We start from the raw sequence: 20638 nt of genomic DNA on the forward strand, positions 1-20638 counted from the left end.
CGTGTGTGTCTGTGTGTGTCTCTCTGTGTGTGTCTGTCTCTGTGTGTGTCTCTGTGTGTGTGTGTGTCTCTGCGTGTGTCTCTGTGTGTGTGTCTATGTGTGTGTCTGTGTCTCTGTGTGTGTCCATGTCTCTGTGTGTGTGTCTCTGTGTGTGTGTCTATGTCTCTGTGTGTGTCTCTGTGTCTCTGTGTGTGTCACTGTGTGTCTCTGTGTGTGTGTCACTGTGTGTGTGTGTCTGTGTCACTGCGTGTGTGTGTCTGTGTCTCTGCATGTGTGTGTCTGTGTGTCTCTGTGTGTGTGTGTCTCTGTGTGTGTGTCTATGTCTCTGTGTGTGTCTGTGTGTCTGTGTGTGTGTCTGTGTCTCTGCATGTGTGTCTATGTCTCTGTGTGTGTGTCTGTGTCTCTGTGTGTGTGTGTCTGTGTGTGTGTCTCTGTGTGTGTGTCTGTGTCTCTGCATGTGTGTCTCTGTGTGTGTCTGTGCGTCTCTGCGTGTGTGTCTCTGTGTGTGTGTCTCTGTGCGTCTCTGCGTGTGTCTGTGTGTGTCTCTGTGTGTGTCTATGTGTGTCTCTGTGTGTGTCTGTGTCTCTGCATGTGTCTCTGTGTGTCTGTATGTGTGTCTGTGTCTCTGCATGTGTCTCTGTGTGTCTGTGTGTCTCTGCGTGTGTGTCTGTGTGTGTCTCTCTGTGTGTGTCTATGTCTCTGTGTGTGTGTCTCTGTGTGTCTGTGTGTGTCCTGCTGTGTGTCTGTATGTGTCTCTCTGTGTGTGTCTATGTCTCTGTGTGTGTGTCTCTGCGTGTCTGTGTGTGTCTCTGTGTGTGTGTCTCTGTGTGTGTCTGTCTCTGTGTGTGTCTATGTCTCTGTGTGTGTCTCTGTGTGTCTCTGTGTGTGTCTGTGTGTGTGTCTCTGTGTGTGTGTCTCTGTGTGTATCAATGTCTCTGTGTGTCTCTGTGTGTCTCTGTGACAGTCGAGTACGGAGACTCGTGATGTGCACCGACTCTGTTCATGTGCGACACAACTTCACGCCACGTGGTCCCACTGGGAAAGAGGGCGGCACAAGTAAACACTAACACGAACCGGTAAACCATTGGCAATTGATCAAAGCTATAAAGGCGATGATCCAGGAAAATTATATTATGATGCTGCATGAAAAGGTAATAGGTTACTCTGAAGTTCCTGGCCATTGGAACGTTGGTAATGATCAGGAACATGCCCTGACAAAACAGGGAAGTCTGAAATATGCTGGGTGTAAATCAGCACATCAAATTAAATCCGCAGAGGAGGGAAAGAAAGGTCCCAAGCATGCGACACTCGGCCGAGAGAGTGGGGAGAGAGAGAGGAAGAGACTTTTCACGACTTTATTTCCACTAAAACATTAACAAAAAACCATTACAGGAAAACACACGTAAATTGTGAATCAACAAAACATCAAACTCTTAACAGCTGTGTGTGCACGAACTACACGTGGCACAGGGATAGAGGCTGTGCAAACGAGGCGGTGCACGGACCTCTCCGTGTGTAGCAAAGTCGCTACGCTGAAGAGTTTTTCAATTTGATAAAGAATCAAATGTTTTGACATCAGAATGCGACGTGAACAAAATACTTTTTTCTCCCCGACATTTTCAAAACAAAATGGCGTTGACGCGTAAACACCTGAAATCATTTTGTCTTTACGGATTCAGTTGTCGGTCGTCATTAGAGTGTAATGACAGGGTGACACCTGGTGTGACGAGGACGTGTGCGGGGCCACGGGGTGACGAGTCAAATGAGGCACAACGTGAAGTCAGGGCTGGTCCCCCCCCAACGAGGGAAACAGGAAAGGGGCGGACGGCTGAGTGGAGAGCGAGCGGCAGAGGTCGCAACCGGGTACCCGGTACCCGTACCCTACCCGATACCCGTACCCTACCCGATACCCGGCTACCCGTACCCTACCCGATACCCTACCCTACCCGATACCCGTACCCTACCCGATACCCGGCTACCCGTACCCTACCCGATACCCGTACCCTACCCGATACCCGGCTACCCGTACCCTACCCGATACCCGGTTACCCGTACCCGATACCCGTACCCTACCCAATACCCGGCTACCCGTACCCGGCCGGGTACGGGTAAGCCGTGAGTCACTGGTGAGTCACCGTGTGTCACTCATTTGCCAACGTCTTGTCTCTTCTCACAATTCAAGTTCCTAGAATCAACCCACCCGCGCCTGCAACGTGGCTTCATCCCAGAGGTCGCAATCGGGTACCCGATACCTGTACCCTACCCGTACCCGGCCGGGTACGGGTAGCCGGGTATCGGGTAGGGAACGTGTACGGGTACCCGATTGCGAGCTCTGGCATGCGGCAACGTGACCATGTCGAGTGAGCGGCCGGGCAACTTGCAGTTTGACGGTGAACACGGCAGAACGGATGTGAGCTTCAAGCGGTAGGACACCGTCCGCGGTCTGACGAACGCCGCCACGACGGCCACGCGGCACTACGGGTGCGTGCCGCTTGTCGGCAGGCGCGCGCGCGACCGGCTGCCGGGGCGCGGGAAGTCGCCGGGATACGCCGGGAGGTCCCGGACGGGGCGGCCGGGAGGCGCCGTCGCGACGGGGGCCGGGCCCGCCCTCGGGTTCGCGTCGCTGAGGATTTCGTGGAGGAGCTCGCTGGCAACTTCGCGCGCTCCCTCCACGCTGGAGCTCAGCACCGCGGGGAAGAAGCCGCTGCCTTCCCGCATCATCCCGGGAACGGAGACCTTGTACAGGAGGCCCATGGGCCTGCCGGGCTCCGAGTGAGCGTGCAGTTCGAAGGTCGCGTGGCCCACGCCGGCGCTCCGTAGCAGCGCCTGCAAACGCGTCTCCCACGACAAGACGGCCGCCTCCGGCAGCTCGTCCAGACCGACGGGCGTGGGCCGCGAGTGGCGGGGTGCCCGCCAGAGCTGCGTGCGCGCCGCCCAGCCCACAAACAGGCTGTGCGGGACCTTGCCGCAGACGGCGCACTCCGGCTGCGGGAGGCCTGGGACCGCCGCCACCTCCTCCTCGTCTTCAATTGCCTCCTCCTCCACCTCCTCCTCCACCACCTCCTCCTCCTCTACCACCTCATCCTCCTCCTCCTCCACCACCTCTTCCTCCTCATCTTCAGTTGCCCCCGCCTCCTCCTCCCCCTCCTCCTCGTCTTCCGTTGCCTCCTCCTCCTCCCCCTCCTCCTCCCCCTCCTCCCCCACCTCCTCCTCCTCCTCCTCCACCACCTCTTCCACCTCCTCCTCCACCACCTCTTCCTCCTCATCTTCAGTTGCCCCCGCCTCGTCCTCCTCCTCGTCTTCCGTTGCCTCCTCCTCCTCCACATCCTCCTCCTCCACCTCCTCCTCCTCCACCACCTCTTCCTCCTCGTCTTCAGTTGCCGCCTCCTCCTCCCCCCCTCCTCGTCGTCTTCCGTTGCCACCGCCGCGGCAGCAGCAGCAGCCGCCGCCCCCGGCTCTCGCTGCGGGATGGCCCAGTCCACGTTGATGTCCCGGCCCCACAGCCGGAAGGAGTACGGCAGCAGAACCCTGCGGGCCATGCAGGCCGCGCGGTGGCTCTCGTATTCGACGAACGCGTAGCCTCGGCTGAGGCTCCTGTCGTAGCGACAGAAGCGCATCTGGACGTCCACGACGCCCTCCGTGGCGTCGCTCATCGCCGCCATCACCTCGGCCCGCGTCTTGTCCTTCGGCAGCCTCGCCAAGAAGAGGCGGCGATTGTCGACGCTCACGCAAACCGCGATCCGTCGCCCCGGGCGGATCTCCAAGTCGTGGGGTCTCTTGACGGCGTCCGCGGCTTGCGAGCGCGTCGCGAAGGTGGCGAACGCGTAGCCGCGGTTCTCTCCGTCGTACGTCATCATGAGGCGCAGCTGGTACAGCTGCCCCACCGCCTCCAGCACGGGAAGCAGCTCGTCCTCGTACAGGTCGCGCGGGATCCTCGCCACGAACACCTCGCAGCCGCGGGCGGGAGGGGGGCCCTGCCAGTCGGGCGGCGGTCCCAGCTTCCTCTGTCCGTTCTCCTGGACGACGTTGTAGCCCGTGCGCAACATGAGGTCCAGAAGGTCCCTCTCCATGCAGCTCATGATGTCGAGCATCGGCGCTTTGTCCACGGCGGCGGTGACGACGGGGCAGCGGTTTGGGGCCCGTTGGAGCCCTTGACACTCACCGGCGCAGAAGCCTCGTGCCGACAAAGCCACGGCGGGGGCGGAATCAACTCGTGAAAAGGCGGGAACTCGCTCGGGCCAAGCCTACAGGCCCAGCAGTGGAGAGAGGAAGAGAGAGTGGAGAGACGGATGGAGAGAGAGCTACCTTTGTAAACTCGGAAAATCACAATAAAATAAAAACCCAAGAAACTGTGTCTTGACCTTTGAACCGCCCTGTATAATGACCCCTCACCCCCAGTAGACGACCTGGTACCCCTCCTCACTCATCCACTCACTGACCCATCCACGCACCTCACACACCCACTCGCTCACACACTCACCCACCCACTCACCCGCACACCCACTCGCTCACACACTCACCTCACACACTCACCCACCCACTCGCCCGCACACCCACTCGCTCACACACCCACCCACTCACCCGCACACCCACTCGCTCACACACTCACCCACCCACTCACATCACCCGCACACCCACCCACTCACCCGCACACCCACTCGCTCACACACTCACCCACCCACTCACCCGCACACCCACTCGCTCACACACTCACCCACCCACTCACCCGCACACTCACCCGCACACCCACTCGCTCACACACTCACTCTCTCACACACTAACCTCACACACTCACCCACCCACTCACCCACCCACACCCACTCGCTCACACACTCACCTCACACACTCACCCACCCACTCACCCGCACACCCACTCGCTCACACACTCACCCACCCACTCACCCGCACACCCACTCGCTCACACACTCACCCACCCACTCACCTCACCCACTCACTGATGATGATGAGAGAGAGAGAGACACGCAGACTCCAAATATACAGCAGTTGGCGTCGCCAGGGCCGGGATCGAACCCACGACCTCCTGCATACCAGGCGAGGTAGTTAACATCTCCTAGCCACCGTGATGATGATGAGAGACACACAAACTCCAAATATACAGCAAGAATCTTCAGGATCGAGATCAAACCCATGACCTCCTGTATACCAGGCGAGGGAGTTAACATCTCCTAGCCACCGTGATGATGAAGAGAGACACACAAACTCCAAATATACAGCAAGCATCTTCAGTATCGGGATCAAACCCACGACCTCCTGCATACCAGGCGAGGTAGTTAACATCTCCTAGCCACCGTGATGATGAGAGAGAGACACAAACTCCAACTCCAAATAAAGTTTGAATGTATGCGTGTCGTTAAACCGGCCATCAGCCGACAGCCGATTCGCAAGGTTTATCACGTGACATACCGTGCCAATCTGTCACTGGAGCAGCACTAACCGGTTGTGTGTTGGAGTGTCTGTGTGTACACTGTGTGTGTCTGTGTGTCTGTGTGTGTGTACACTGTGTGTGTCTGTTTGTACACTGTGTGTGTCTGTGTGTGTGTCTGTGTGTGTGTACACTGTGTGTCTGTGTGTACACTGTGTATGTGTGTCTGTGTGCACTGTGTTTGTGTGTGTACACTCTGTGTGTGTGTCTGTGTGTGTGTACACTGTGTGTCTGTGTGTGTACACACTGTGTGTGTCTGTGTGTGTGTCTGTGTGTGTGTGTGTATACAGTGTGTGTGTACTGTGTGTGTACACTGTGTGTACACTGTGTGTGTGTGTACACTGTGTGTGTACACTGTGTGTGTCTGTGTGTGTGTCCACTGTGTGTCTGTGTGTACACTGTGTATTGTGTGTACACTGTGTATGTGTGTCTGTACACTGTGTGTCTGTGTGTACACTGTGTATGTGTCTGTGTGCACTGTTGTGTGTACACTCTGTGTGTACACTGTGTGTGTGTGTACACTGTGTGTGTGTGTCCACTGTGTGTGTGTACACTGTGTGTGTGTACACTGTGTGTCTGTGAGTACACTGTGTGTGTACACTGTGTGTGTGTGAGTACACTGTGTATGTGTGTCTGTGTGTGCACTGTGTGTGTGTACACTCTGTGTGTGTGTCTGTGTGTGTGTACACTGTGTGTTTGTGTGTAAACTGTGTGTGTACACACTGTGTGTCTGTGTGTGTTTGTCTGTGTGTGTGTACACTGTGTGTGTACAATGTGTGTGTGTACACTTTGTGTGTGTACACTGTGTGTGTGTACACTCTGTGTGCGTACACTGTGTGTGTGCACTGTGTGTGTGTGTGTACACTGTGTGTGTGCACTGTGTGTGTGTGTGCACTATGTGTGTGTACACTGTGTGCACTGTGTGTGTGCACTGTGTGTGTGTGTGTACACTGTGTGTATGTGTGTTCACCACGCCCGGCGGACCCGTTATTCGATCCCGACTCCTGCCGGGGGGGCGCTCCGGGCGCGGCGGGTCCGCTAGGAAAACTCGGGATGGCCCGAGGCCGACTAGGCCGCAGTCTTCCCTCCCCTCTGTTCTAGATGGTGACGGTGTTGCTGATGTTGTTGTTGTTGATGCTGATGATGTTGTTGTTGTTGTTGATGCTGCTGATGTTGTTGTTGTTGCTGTTGCTGATGATGATGTTGATATTTCTGCTGATGCTAGGGGTGGTGATGATGTTGCTGATGATGTTGTTGTTGATGCTGATGATGATGCTGATGATATTGTTGTATATGATGGTGTAAATGATGTTTATTGATAATGTTGATGATCGCAAACATCAACATAATTTATTAATTTATTCAGTTAGGGTAGCCTCTCATTGTGGGAGGGGAGGGTCTTGTACTCCAGAAGTGACGTCATGTCATCTGCAGCCGCGTGACGTCACGAGCTACAGGAAGTTGGAGGTCCGCGCGTGAACTGCAATCCGAGGTGAGAAATTCTCATCGTTGTGGTTGTTGTGGTTGTTGTTGTGGTGGTTGTTGTTTACCAAGCTAGAGCCTCGCTCTCTCTCTCGTAGGGATGTCACTAGAGCAGCAGCAGCTTGTGAATCGATGTCCAAGTTGGAACTTTACAACGCGGGGCCTAGACACGCGGGGCCTTGCCTCCTGCCCTCGCCTGGTCGCGTTTGCTTTAATTCCCTCCCTTAAGTTTAATTTGTCTTCACGCGGCTCGCTACTTTGTCACTTTGGTTTATTGTAGATATAACGCAGTTTTTTTTAGTTTTTTTAGTTTACCAGCCCAAGCCCGCTGAGCTGCTGTACCGCTCTAGTTTACAGAAGCTACCTGCCCACAACAACAACAAGGTATGGGGGGTTTTGTCAACGCGTGTGTCAATGTTTTGACTTAAAACTTTCGTAACTGCAGCAATTATATTCTTGGTTCTTTCGGTGAAGTCACGGAGATAGAAAATTTATAAAAATAACAGATAATAAAATGAATAAAAGTAAACAAAATTGTAAATAAAACCACGACGTTTCTATCACAACACAAGTGGCATTTATTTATTTATCTGTTGTTATTGTCTATCTACGTAACTTTACCGAAAGAACCAAGAATACGTGTGGAAATGGTATCGGTCAAAGACGCTAATCACGTACTGATGTTGACTCTAAATGTGGAGGGGAAACCCGGGAGATTCGGAGGAAAATCCACGCGACCACGGAGAGAGAGACACGCAAACTCCAAATATACAGCAGCAGCAGGCGTCAGGGTCGGGATCGAACCCACGACTTCCTGTATACCAGGCGAGGTAGTTAACATCTCACCACGGAGAGAGAGACACGCAAACTCCAAATATACAGCAGCAGCAGTAGCGTCAGGGTCGGGATCGAACCCACGACTTCCTGTATACCAGGTGAGGTAGTTAACATCTCACCACGGAGAGAGAGAGAGACACGCAAACTCCAAATATACAGCACAGCAGGCGTCAGGGTCGGGATCGAACCCGACTTCCTGTATACCAGGTGAGGTAGTTAACATCTCACCACGAGAGAGAGACACGCAAACTCCAAATATACAGCAGCAGGCGTCAGGGTCTGGATCGAACCCACTACTTCCTGTATACCAGGTGAGGTAGTTAACATCTCACCACGGAGATACGAGGGCTTCCAGGCATATTTATGACCATTTGCCCTCTCATTGTGTGCAATAACAGCCTGTGTGATGAATTTGGGAAACTTTTTCACGACATCATGAATATATGAATAAGTATAGACGTGTAAGTCACGTGTGACTGTGTTTTTGCATTCATCTGTGCCTCGATACTGACGTGTAGGTGGTGTGCATATTCTTTTTTCTGTCTGTAGCTGACGCTTCCTCTGACGCTTCCTCTGCAGAATTGGTCTGATGGAGCAAAGACACTCAGCGCAGCTCGGTACGGCAAGTCAACAATGCGACCAGCGTGGATACAGCACGGAACGCACTGGAAATTTGACACAGCGCCAGAGAACACACACGGGAGAGAAACCCTTCAAGTGCACTGTGTGTGGGAAGGCATTTGCATGGCCATCTGTTCTTCAGATCCACCAGAGAACACACACAGGAGAGAAACCCTTCAAGTGTAGTGTGTGTGTGAAGGCATTTTCACGGTCATATTATCTTAAAAGACACCAGAGAACACACACAGGAGAGAAACCTTTCAAGTGTACTCTGTGCGGGAAGGCGTTTTCTTTTTTGCATCATCTCGTAACACACCAGAGAACACACACGGGAGAGAAACCCTTCGAGTGCAGTGTGTGTGGGAAGGCATTATCACGGCTATTTGCTCTTAAAAGACACCAGAGAACACACACGGAGAGAAACCCTTCAAGTGCAGTGTGTGTGGGAAGGTATTTTCAGATTCATCTGCTCTTGTAACACACCAGAGAACACACACGGGAAAGAAACCCTTCAAGTGTACTCTGTGCGAGAAGGCGTTTGCACAGTCACCAAATCTTCAAGCACACCAGAGAACACACACAGGAGAGAAACCCTTAAAGTGCACTGTGTGTGACGAGGCATTTGCATGGCCATCTGCTCTTAAAAGACACCAGAGAACACACACGGGAGAGAAACCCTTCAAGTGCACTCTGGGCGGGAAGGCGTTTTCAGATTCTTCCAATCTTCAAGTACACAAGCATCAGAAGATCCACAAGGAGCGGAGTCTAAAATCAGCTTGTGAAAGTCAAAGTGCTGCAATGAGCCCATCCCTCGTGAAACAAACAGAAGAAATCCCAGCTTAGACACTTTTAAAGGTATCAAGGTGAAATGTGAAGAGGTGAAATGTGAAGAGGTGAAATGTGAAGAATGAAGGTGAGATTTGAAGATGAAGATTCAAGTCCAGAATGTGACCTTCACATTCATGGAGGCAGAGCGAGGCAACTCCCAGCAGCTTGTGGAGGTGTGGGTGGACTTTGAGACGATACAAAGTCAAATGGAGACCCGGTAGATGTGTAAGCCAGAGACGATGTCGCTCCAGTAGATGCACCTTTGTCACTGGCCTTTAATGACAATAACGTGAAGTTGAACACCCAATTCCTAGGTGCAACCTGCAGGGTAAGGGCGAGTGGCCAGTTACTGCAGCTACATACTATCAACACTCCTTCCCTTTATTAATGCTACTCCTATCACCTCCCTTTGATGCTGCTAATCCTGCATAATGCACGGGCATAAGTAGTACTAATCACATTCCTGCATTTCCCATAAATATGCTAAATGCCTCTTGATATGCAAATTCTTTTGTCAAGGCGCCCTTTCCCCCCTTCCAACCCAGCTTATATATATGCTCCAAGCGCGTGTGCTGTTTCATTCAGATGCTGTCGCCTCGACAGACCTGGTTTTCACCTGAGGACGGCTGCTTGCGTTGTGACCGAAACGTCGTGAGAATTGTTTTATTATGTTTAATTTTTATTATTTCCCTTCTACGTGACTTTACCGAAAGAACCAAGAAGACGAGTGGCCAGTCTTTGTGGACCTGTGGGTTGGGTCAATCTCTCACCAGCAGCGAGAGCCAATCAGCCCCCAAGCATTCACGATGTTCTCATCATAATTGCTGTTACATGGTGCTTGTCTGAAACACTCGAAGAGCATCCCCAAGTGGCAGCTGCCCCTGTGTGGCACAAGGTGGAGGCCCTGCACCGGCCTGCGTGTGGACAAGACCCTGTCAGTGGGGGCGATGATTGATGTGTAATCTCAGCTGTGTCGTTTGTCGGTGATCTTGACTTGAAGCTTTCGTGACTGCAGGAATCCACACCCTTTAGTTCTTTCGGTGACGTCACGTGGGTCGAAAAATTATAGATCACGGCGTTTCGATCGCAACACAAGCGATCGTCATCAGGTGTGACAACCACCACCATCACCACTTTCACCATCACCACCATCACCACCATCATTACCACCACCATCACCACTTTCACCATCACTTTCACCACCACCACCATCATCACCACCACCATCACCACCACCATCATCACCACCATCACCACCATCATTACCACCACCATCACCACTTTCACCATCACTTTCACCACCACCACCATCATCACCACCACCATCACTTTCACCACCATCATCACCACCACCACCATCATCACCACCACCATCATCACCAACTGAGGTAGACGCCAACTTCAGCAGTTATTGACGTGGTCCCAGCTGATGGCGATTGCTTGCGTTGCGATCGAAACCTCGTGATCTATTATTTGTAGGTAATGTTTAGAATTTGCTACGTTTTGACCCAGACGCCAGCATGCAATGGACTACTCGTTTTGAATGACACAATAGTATGTGTTAAAATAGCTTCTTGTTAATACGATGTTACCTGATGCAGTATGTTTCGCTGCAGTAATTCAATTTTGTTAATATGCCTGTCAATAATTAAGAATGAAAACTTGTCTGATTGTGCGTGTACATGTAACATTTTGTCAATGAGGGTCAAACATGAAGTGTTCAAATCTAGAGTGATTAAGTGATGTTTGGACAAAGTGTGTGTGTCTGGAAGTAACCTGTACAGATCACTCAGGCGAGATCATTCATCAGTTACAAGGCATACCACTTTAAAGTTGCACGTAGAGATACATTCTCTACAACACGAATTATATTTTGCATTCACGCAAGCACCCGATGCTCCGTTTTGAAGTTTTAAAATGAAACGTCTTTGAATTGTGTTGTGTTTTGAATTGTATTTCTTCATTAAAAGCTTATATCGTTTTACATCTGGAAGACTTCGTTGAAAAGGACATTCCGTGTGAATTTCCTCTCGTCGTTAAGTAGATAACTTTGCTGGGGGTTCATTTCGCCGCGGACTGTCACCTGCTTGGGATCGCGGGATCGTGAGAAGGCGACACGGAGCCGGCCGTGCGACAAGATTGCGGATCGATTTCACGATCGAGGGTCTGTCCCTGCGCCTCCGTCGTCCGTGCAGGGGGCGCGTGGAGCAGAGGTCGCAAACGGGTTTTGATTCCTTACTCGTGTAGAGGAGTAGAGGAGAGTGGTGGCGTAGCGTGCGCTGTCCGGTGCGGTGACATCACGGGACGTGGGGTCGCACGCACTGCACGTGACATCACCCCTCCTAGGGTATTTAAGGGAGACCCCGTGACGTAAGCGGGGTCACTGGAGGAACGGGGATAGTAGAAGGGGTAAGAGGGAACCTGGGATAGTGATACGTGTTAATAAACCCTGGCGGAAGCCCCTAACTCACCTCCGTCTCCGAGTACGTCCGTCGGAACTCCACAACAACTGGTGTCAGTTTTACACAGTCGCCACAATGTCTAAAGCGGGCGCACGGCGTAAGAACCCACCGGCACATCACTTGGAGGGTGCCGAAGGCGGAGAGGAGGCTCCAGCAGTGACCCCAGAGCCCGGGACCCCGGTGACGGTCCCCATGGAGACGAGCGGGCCGGAGCGGGAGGAGTCGGCTGCGGGGAGTGCCAGCTCACCGCCGCCGCCAGAGACTGAGAGCATCCCCGCAACTCTGCTGCAGCAGCTCCTGCAGGCGGTGGGGCAGCTGACCGTCAGGTTGGCCGAGGTGGAGGCGCGGACGCGGCCAACCGGCCCGCACTCGGGACGGGAGCAACCGTCAACCGCCATCGTTGAAACCGCCGCCGTTATCCCAGCGACCGCTCCACCGGAAATGGCCGCCATGTTGGCTGCGACGCAATCCGCGGCGGCCATGTTGGCTCGGGAGCCGTATGCGGCCGCTGCTACGGCTGCGACGCGGCGGCCGGCGGACATTGTTGTGCGCGACGCCGCAAGTCGTCGCCATGGCTGCCATGGCGACCGCGACGCCGCGTCTCTCCACCGACGCGGCCGGGGTTTCTCGGCACGCCGCTCCTGCGGGACCAGCCGCCGGCGACGACGCGGCTCCACATCAAGCTGCGCCCGCCGGGGGGACCCCGGGTAAGTACGCGCGTGCCGTCCTCGCCGGGCCGCCGGGGTGGGCAGCGGCAGCTGCCGCTGCCCCGTACATCGCCGTGCCGCCGGAATGGGCCGCGGGTGCTGCCGCGGCTCCACCTGTTGCCGCGCTCACGGAGCCGGCCACCGGCGATGCCGCGGCTCTGCACCTCGCCGTGCCTGCGTCCCTTGTCATGGATGCCGCCGCGGCTCCGTATTATACTGCCGCGTCTTCGGCGTGGCCCGGGGCCGCAACGCCGTGGTGCCTCGCCGCGTCGCGGGACGACGCTGTGGCTTCGTACGCCACCGCTGACAGGTGGGTCGCGAAAGCGCAGGCGCCTTCACACCTCGCTGCGTCTACGGCGTGGCCCATGGGAGCCGCAACTCTGCCGCACTTCGCCGCGCCCGTTGGCCGCGCACGCCGACGCATCTACAGGGTGGGGTGGTGTCACATCCCCGCATCTCGCCGCGTCCGCCGGTCGACCCGTGGCTGCGCCGGTCACCCCACGTCGCGCCGTTTGTCGCGAAAGGGGGCGAGACTGGTCGGCCTTCCAGGACCGGTTAGACGCGGCATACGTGTCGGTCGGCTGGTCCATGCCTTGCCGGCGCTTCCGACCTGCTTGGACGAGAGGGCTCTGCAGGCCTTCAAGTCCATCCCTCCGGCCCATCGGGCTACGCTCCCGGTGGCCTATATCCAAATGGTCAACGTCTTTGAGCCGCCGTCCTGCGCGCAGCTTAAGTTCTCGCTGCTGCGGCGGGAGGAGGGAGAACTGCCGCTGGCCTTCCGCTGCTCGCTCCTGGCCCTGGCGCAGGCTGCATTCCCTGCCCTGTACGGCAGGGCACTTGATTCTATGGCCTTGGGGAAGCTGCTTGACCTGGCAAGGGAGCTAGGAATTGCTCTGTCGATCGACAATGATCGGCAGATCACATCCTTGGCGGTCGCCGAAAACATTCAGGCGCACCTCTACCTCCGCCAACAGCCTCGTGCGCGGGGGTCCCGGCGCCGGACTGGGGGACCGCCTCTCAGGGGGTGGACACCCTCGCGGCCCTGGCGATGCCCGATCGTCGAGGAAGGGGGGCGGGTGGTCGCCGTCCGGAGCAGCGGGGGCGGCCGGGACCTTCCCGTCCGCAGGAGGCGGACACGGTGGCCTGCTTCCGCTGTGGTCAGCGGGGCCACATTGAGCGGGGCTGCCGGAATGCCCCGGGGGCCTTTGGAAAAGGGGCTCCACCTTCTCCCAGACTCTCGTCGGCCTCGGGTTCCAGGGCCCCAGGCGAGTCGCGACGCATCATCTGCGCGGCCGCTCCCTTCACCTCATGCATCTAGCGGGGCTAGGGCCCATCGTCATGGGGTTGTCCTCGAAGGGTCGGGTGCACCATCGTCATCACCCCCTCAATGGCCCAGACAGACCCGCCACTGGGATGCGCTTGCGCATAGGATGGTGGCGGCAGCTGCCGGCTCCTCAGCGGTGGCAGGATATGTGCAAGGGGTGCACGTTCGCCTCCTGGTGGATACGGGGGCGTCGGCCACCATTATTTCTGAGGCCATTTTTGGGCTGCTACCCCGCAGCGTGGGTCCGTTAAGGCCGGTTCGCGGGGCTTGTGTCGCCGCGAACGGCGGCAGTTTGGGCATCTTGGGCCACGTTGTAGCGTCGGTTCGGGTTGACGAGATTGAGTTGGCGGGGCCTATTTTGGTCTCCAGGACCTTGGCAGTGCCATGCCTCTTGGGGACCGACTTTTTGTCTAGGATGCCCATCCGAATTCTCGTTGACCAGGGCTGTGTAGAAATGCCGTCAGGGAGGCGGCTGCAATTCCTACAATCGCCTACCGTCCTGTCTCCCTTGGTCGCCGGTGTACGGGCCTTGAATAAAGCGCCGGTGACCGTACCGCCGGCGTCACAAATCCCGCTACCCCTTAGGTCGCGCAAACCGCTCGAAATGGGCTCCACGGAAACGGGTTTCCTCCTGTCCCCGTCGAGCTACTTTTCAAGGACGAAGGGGTTGGTGGGCGCCTTGACAGCCGTGTCGGGGGACCAGGACCTTTTTTTGCAGGTCCTCAATTCGGGGCCCGTGCCGGTCGTAGTCCCGGCCGGCGCCGTCCTGGGGGCACGCGACCCCGGCTCCTCCACCCGAGAGCGCTGCCCCGGATGGAGGGGTCGTGGCGGGCGTGATGCGCACGGGGGACCCCGACGCATCGTGGATCGCCACGTTGTGCGACGAGAATGCCTCGTTGTCCTCCGGGGAACGTCGGCAACTCCGCGACCTCATCGAGCAGTTCACCGATGTGTTCAGCCAAAGTAAGTTTCATCTGGGTCGCACTACTCTTTTGGATCACCACATAGACACGGGCGACGCGGCCCCTATTCAAATTAATTCCCACCGCTTTAGCCCAGCGGCTGTCGACAAAATGTTGGCGGCTGACATCATCTCCCCATCTACTAGCCCTTGGGCTGCCTCCATTGTGCTAGTCAAGAAACGGGATGGGAGTGTCCGGGTTCTGCGTCGATTTCCGTAGATTGAACAAGATCTCGGTGGCTGATGCATATCCATTGCCTCGCAAGGATGATTCCCTGGACGCCCTCTCGGGCGTGCGGTTCTTTTCGACTTTAGATTTGCTCTCCGGCTTCTGGCAATTGCCACTGGATGAGGCCTCTAGACCCAAGACAGCGTTCCGCACGCCCCAGGGGTTGTTCGAGTTCATTCGGCTTCCTATGGGTCTCCATTCGGCCCCGGCCACCTTCCAGCGTCTCATGGAGATGGTCTTGGCGGGGCTGCAGTGGGAGTCTTGTCTAATCCACTTGGACGACGTTATTGTTTTTGGCCGAACGTTTGGCGAGCACTTGCAACGCCTTGAGGCGGTGTTCGTCAAAGTGCGTGCTTGAAATTCAAACCCCAGAAATGCCACTTGCTACAACCATCGGTGAAGTATTTGGGACACATTGTTAGCACATCAGGTGTCGCCACGGACCTGGATAAAACGGCTTGTGTCCGGACGTGGCCGACTCCCACATCTGTCGCGGAGGTGCGTAGCTTCGTCGGCTTCGCATCGTACTATCGCCGGTTTGTCCGCGATTTTGCGAAAACTGCGAAGCCACTGCACGCCCTTTCCGCCAAAGGCCAAAGGTTTCACTGGGGCACGGAGGAGGAGGCGGCTTTTGCGGCACTTCGCACGGCCTTGGCGGATGCGCCGCCCTTGGGGTACCCGGATGTTTCGAAACTCTTCCTGGTCGATACCGATGCCAGCGACACGGGCAGTGGGGCTGTCCTGGCCCAGGTGGTCGACGGGGTTGAGAGGGTGGTAGCCTATGGCAGTCGCGTTTTCTGTCCCCGACGGAACAGCGATATTGTGTGACCCGGAGGGAGCTTTTGGCCATAGTTTATTTTGTTCAGTTGTATAGACCATATTTGTACGGTAGGCTGTTTACAGTCCGAACCGACCGCGCGGCCCTGCAATATTCGCTGCGGATTAGTCAGCCCTCGGGTCAGTTGTCCCGCTGGCTCGAAGGTGCCCCAGGATTACCCCTTTGATGTAATCCACAGGAAGGGGACACAGCATGGAAATGTGGACGGTTTATTCCGATTGCTGGCAGGCGGTGGGCGGGTGTGCTTGCAACCCCTGGGCTCTAGCCGTTGCAAGGCCCCCAGGGGACGTCGCGGCCCAGTTGATCGCGTCGGCCCGAGGCGGCCACCCCTTCAGGTGCGGCGGTGCCCGCGGATTTCAGCCTGGGACTCCCCCGAGAGGTATGGTCCAGCTTGCAGATGGAGGACTCCTCTCTGCTGAAGCTACGGCGCCGCGTCGGGCGTAAGGCCCGGAGCTCTGCTACGTCGGCTACCCCGGCGATCGCCGTGCATGACGGTCTCCTCGTGCATTGGCATGCCCAATTGGAACGCCATTGTGTGGTTGTACCCACTAGCTTTGCGTGGTAAATTAACCCGAGCCATTCACGAGAAGCTTATGCAACCTTGGCTACCACAAGACCTTATTGACCCTTAAGCGGGACTAATACTACTGGCCGGGTGTTGAGGGTGATGGTGGCACTGATTTTGAAGGGTTTGCCACGACTGCGCGCGAAGGAAGGCCCCATTGTCCGGGACCGGGCCCTGCAGCAGTCCATCCGGGTTTCTCGCGTTAATGAGCTCGTGGCGCTCGACATTTTGGGGCCATTCCCTGCATCCCAACGGGACCAAAAGCATGGCCTTTGTACGATCAGTCGGCCTCTTCTATCACCGAGGCCTTCGTCCAGGGGTACGTGTTTGACAAGGGCGCGCCGGAACAATTGTTGACTGACCAGGTGCGGAATTTCTCGTCTAGGTTGCTCAAGGAGGTGTGTGACCTCCTTGGCACCAAGAAAATCCGCACCTCGCCCTAACGCCCCCAGTCAGACGGGATGGTAGAGCGCTTGAACCGCACCCTCACGTCCATGCTGTGCCACCAGGTGAACACGTCCCAGTCAGACTGGGACCTGTTCGTTCCGGGGGTCTTGGCGGCGTATCGGTTGACCCCTCATGCCTCCACGGAATTTTCGCCCTTTTATTTGATGTACGGTAGGGAACCGGAGCCCCCGGTGCACGTCCAGATGGACACGTCGGCTCCTCCAGGAAGGGGTCGGCGCTTGACCGGCTGCGCGAGGCGCGACAGGCCGCTGCCGAGAATTCCGCCAGCCGGCAGGCGGCCAATGAGCGGCTGCCCAAACACCAGGCGGCTGGCCTCCCGTGGGTAGCGGGCCAAAAAGCGTGGCTGCATTGTCCCCAGGTCCCCGTTGGCACATCGGCCAAATTGCATCGCCCTTGGCAGGGCCCCGTGGAGGTCGTGGACGTCCGGATTCGGTTCGGTCGCCGGCGGTGGATAGTGCAACCCGTCCCGGCTCAAACGTTACGTTCCATCTACCCTGGGGATCCACCCCCAATTCCGGAGCGGCCGGCTGATGATGTATCCGGCGTGCCTGACCGGCCGGGTCTCATTGACGGAGGTGACGTCCGACCTGTGTGTGCGCCCCCAGGCCCCTCCCGAGTGAGGCCGACAGAGACCCCCCCCGGTCACCGGAGGCCACGGCGGTGGGCCTGTTGCCCGCCGACGGGCCACCTGCACGGGCGGCGGATGCCCCAGAGGGTCATGCGGCTCCGGTGACGGCCCTGGTGGCCGTTCAGCGGGCCCAGCCCCTGGCGCCCGTTCGGCGCTATCCGGCGGATGAGGCCTTCGGGCTCTATTTGTTTTGTTGTTGTTGTGGTTGTTGTTGCTGTTGTGCTTGAGGGGCCGTGCTGCCCTAAGTTTGAGTTGTCTAGCAGCCGGTTTTACCTTCAGGCACACGCACTCTTGATTGTTCGGTCTTCAGGTCCGGTGTGGGGCCCCGCTTGCGGGTTGATTGCAGCCGGGTCGGGTGGTTTTTTTTCACGGGGGGGGGGGGTGATGTAGAGGAGAGTAGTGGCGTCGTGTGCGCTGTCCGGTGTGCGATGACGTCACGGGACGTGGGGTCGCACGCACTGGGCAGTGCACGTGACGTCACCCCTCCTAGGGTATTTAAGGGAGACCCCGTGACGTAAGCGGGGTCACTGGAGGAACGGGGATAGTAGAAGGGGTAAGAGGGAACCTGGGATAGTGATAAGTGTTAATAAACCCTGGCGGAAACCCCTAACTCACCTCCGTCTCCGAGTACGTCCGTCGGAACTACTCAACACCACCATCATCACCACCACTGTTACCACCACCATCACCACCATCACTGTCACCACCACCACCATCACCACCATCATCACCACCACTGTTACCACCACCATCACCACCATCACTGTCACCACCACCATCACCACCATCATCACCACCACTGTTACCACCACCATCACTGTCACCACCACCATCACTGTTACCACCACCATCACCACCATCACTGTCACCACCACCATCATCACTGTCACCACCACCACCATCACTGTCACCACCACCATCACCATCATCACCACCACTGTTACCACCACCATCACCACTGTCACCATCACCACCATCACCACCATCACCACCATCACCATCATCACCATCATCACTGTCACCACCACCATCACCATCATCACCACCACTGTTACCACCATCACCACCATCATCACCACCACCATCACCACCACCATCACCACCACTGTTACCACCATCACCACCATCACTGTTACCATCACCATCATCACCACCACTGTTACCACCATCACCACCATCACTGTCACCACCACCATCATCACCACCGCCCCTCACCATCAACGAGAGCAAAAGTAAAGTCGCAGCGATGAGGGGAGGGAAAAAGTGACGTCACGCCGACAGTGGGGGGGACGTGACGTCACGCCAACAGTGGGGGGAAGTGACGTCACGCCGACAGTGAGCTGGGGTTCTGGCGTGGTGACGTCATCGCGCCGAAGTAATCGGGGACGGTGGTGGGGGTGAGAGGCGTGCGTGATGACGTCACCGCGTTAAATAGCGCTGAGGGCGGGACAGAGAGCGTGATGACGTCACCGCCCAGTCACCCCCCCCCTCTCGCCTCGCGCCGTCTGTGATGTCCACGTTCCTGCGGCGAGGACTGACTTCACCGCGGCGTTATCCGCTACGAGGTATTTCTGGTTAATTGGAATTTTTCGCGTGGATTTCATTTATTACATTTCAAGCGTTTAAACAGCATCTCTTTGGTTTATTTACCGTTTAGATTCAGGGTTTTATTTTACATCTATGTAGTTAGTGGCTGGGGTGGTAGCACTAAGGGGGATTTTGAGTTAAGATTTAAATGATTGTATAATAGATTTGTCTGTGCACCTAGCCTGGCACGGGTAATATTGGCTTTTTTATTATTGAGTCTTCAAAGAGATTGTTTTTTGTGTCTGTTACATTGGTCTGTGTTTGTTTATGTATCTATGTTTGTAGCTGTGCGTGTCTTCATTTATGATGGGTGGTGATGATGGTGGTGTGATGATGGTGGTGGTGGTGATGATGATGGTGATGATGGTGATGATGGTGGTGATGATGGTGATGATGGTGGTGGTGATGAGGGTGGTGATGGTGGTGATGATGGTGATGATGGTGGTGATGGTGATGATGGTGGTGGTGATGAGGGTGGTGATGGTGGTGGTGGTGATGATGGTGATGCTGGTGGTGGTGATGGTGGTGATGATGGTGATGATGGTGGTGATGATGGTGATGATGGTGGTGGTGATGAGTGTGGTGATGGTGGTGATGATGGTGATGATGGTGGTGATGGTGATGATGTGTGATGATGTGGTGTGATGGTGGTGACGATGGTGGTGGTGATGATGATGGTGGTGATGTGGTGGTGATGATGAGGGTGGTGGTGATGATAAAGGTGCTGATGATGGTGGTGGTGATGATGATGGTGTGATGATGATGATGATGATGATGGTGGTGTGATGATGGTGGTGATGATGATGGTGGTGATGATGATGTGTGGTGTGTGATGGTGGTGGTGATGATGATGATGATGGTGGTGATGGTGGTGATGATGATGGTGGTGATGGTGATGATGATGTGGTGGTGGTGATGGTGGTGATGATGGTGGTGATGATGATGATGGTGGTGATGATGGTGGTGGTGATGATGGTGGTGATGATGATGGTGATGATGATGGTGGTGATGATGATGGTGGTGATGGTGATGATGATGGTGGTGATGGTGGTGATGGTGATGATGATGGTGGTGATGGTGATGATGATGGTGGTGGTGGTGATGGTGGTGATGATGATGGTGGTGATGATGGTGGTGATGATGATGGTGGTGATGATGGTGGTGATGATGATGGTGGTGGTGATGATGGTGGTGTGATGATGGTGGTGTGATGATGGTGGTGGTGATGATGATGGTGGTGATGATGATGGTGGTGGTGTGATGATGGTGGTGGTGATGATGATGATGGTGGTGATGGTGATGGTGGTGATGGTGATGATGATGGTGGTGATGGTGTGATGATGGTGGTGATGGTGGTGATGGTGATGATGATGGTGGTGATGGTGATGATGATGGTGGTGGTGATGGTGGTGATGGGGTGGTGATGATGGTGTGATGATGATGGTGGTGATGATGGTGGTGATGATGATTGGTGGTGGATGGTGGTGATGATGGTGGGTGGTGTTAATATCGCCTGATGACGTCACGTCTCTCTGAATGTCGCCATCAGCGGCGTCTCTGAGTGGCGCTGTCGAGAGACTTGAGGCCGTGAGGCTGATGGAGCGTCACCTGCTGATGACGATGACGACGATGACGCTGCTGCTGCTGATAGCAGAGCT

At 55.7% G+C, this 20638-nt stretch overlaps 1 protein-coding gene across 1 annotated transcript; it reads right to left on the reverse strand.

The window, feature by feature from the left end:
• Nucleotides 1-2475: 2475 nt before the first annotated feature.
• LOC133339536 (probable RNA-binding protein 46) lies at nucleotides 2476-4091 on the reverse strand. The gene is made up of 2 exons (XM_061547641.1): nucleotides 3450-4091; nucleotides 2476-3018 (listed from the first exon to the last, which is right to left on the reverse strand). The coding sequence occupies exons 1-2, from the start codon at nucleotides 4089-4091 to the stop codon at nucleotides 2476-2478; spliced, it is 1185 nt and encodes a 394-aa protein (XP_061403625.1).
• Between the last annotated feature and the right edge of the window lie 16547 nt (nucleotides 4092-20638).

This window comes from Lethenteron reissneri, unplaced genomic scaffold, assembly GCF_015708825.2.
Source record: "Lethenteron reissneri isolate LAM-NWPU_2019-01 unplaced genomic scaffold, ASM1570882v1 scaffold_1871, whole genome shotgun sequence".
Taxonomy (NCBI): domain Eukaryota; kingdom Metazoa; phylum Chordata; class Hyperoartia; order Petromyzontiformes; family Petromyzontidae; genus Lethenteron; species Lethenteron reissneri.

Bases quoted from the DNA above. Each gene is read 5' to 3' on its own strand.
- LOC133339536 (XM_061547641.1), bottom strand. From the start codon at position 4,091: ATGCTCGACATCATGAGCTGCATGGAGAGGGACCTTCTGGACCTCATG. The intron at 3,019-3,449 runs GCGGCGGCTGCT...ATTGAAGACGAG, and splicing joins TCCCGCAGCGAGAGCCGGGG to GAGGAGGTGGCGGCGGTCCC.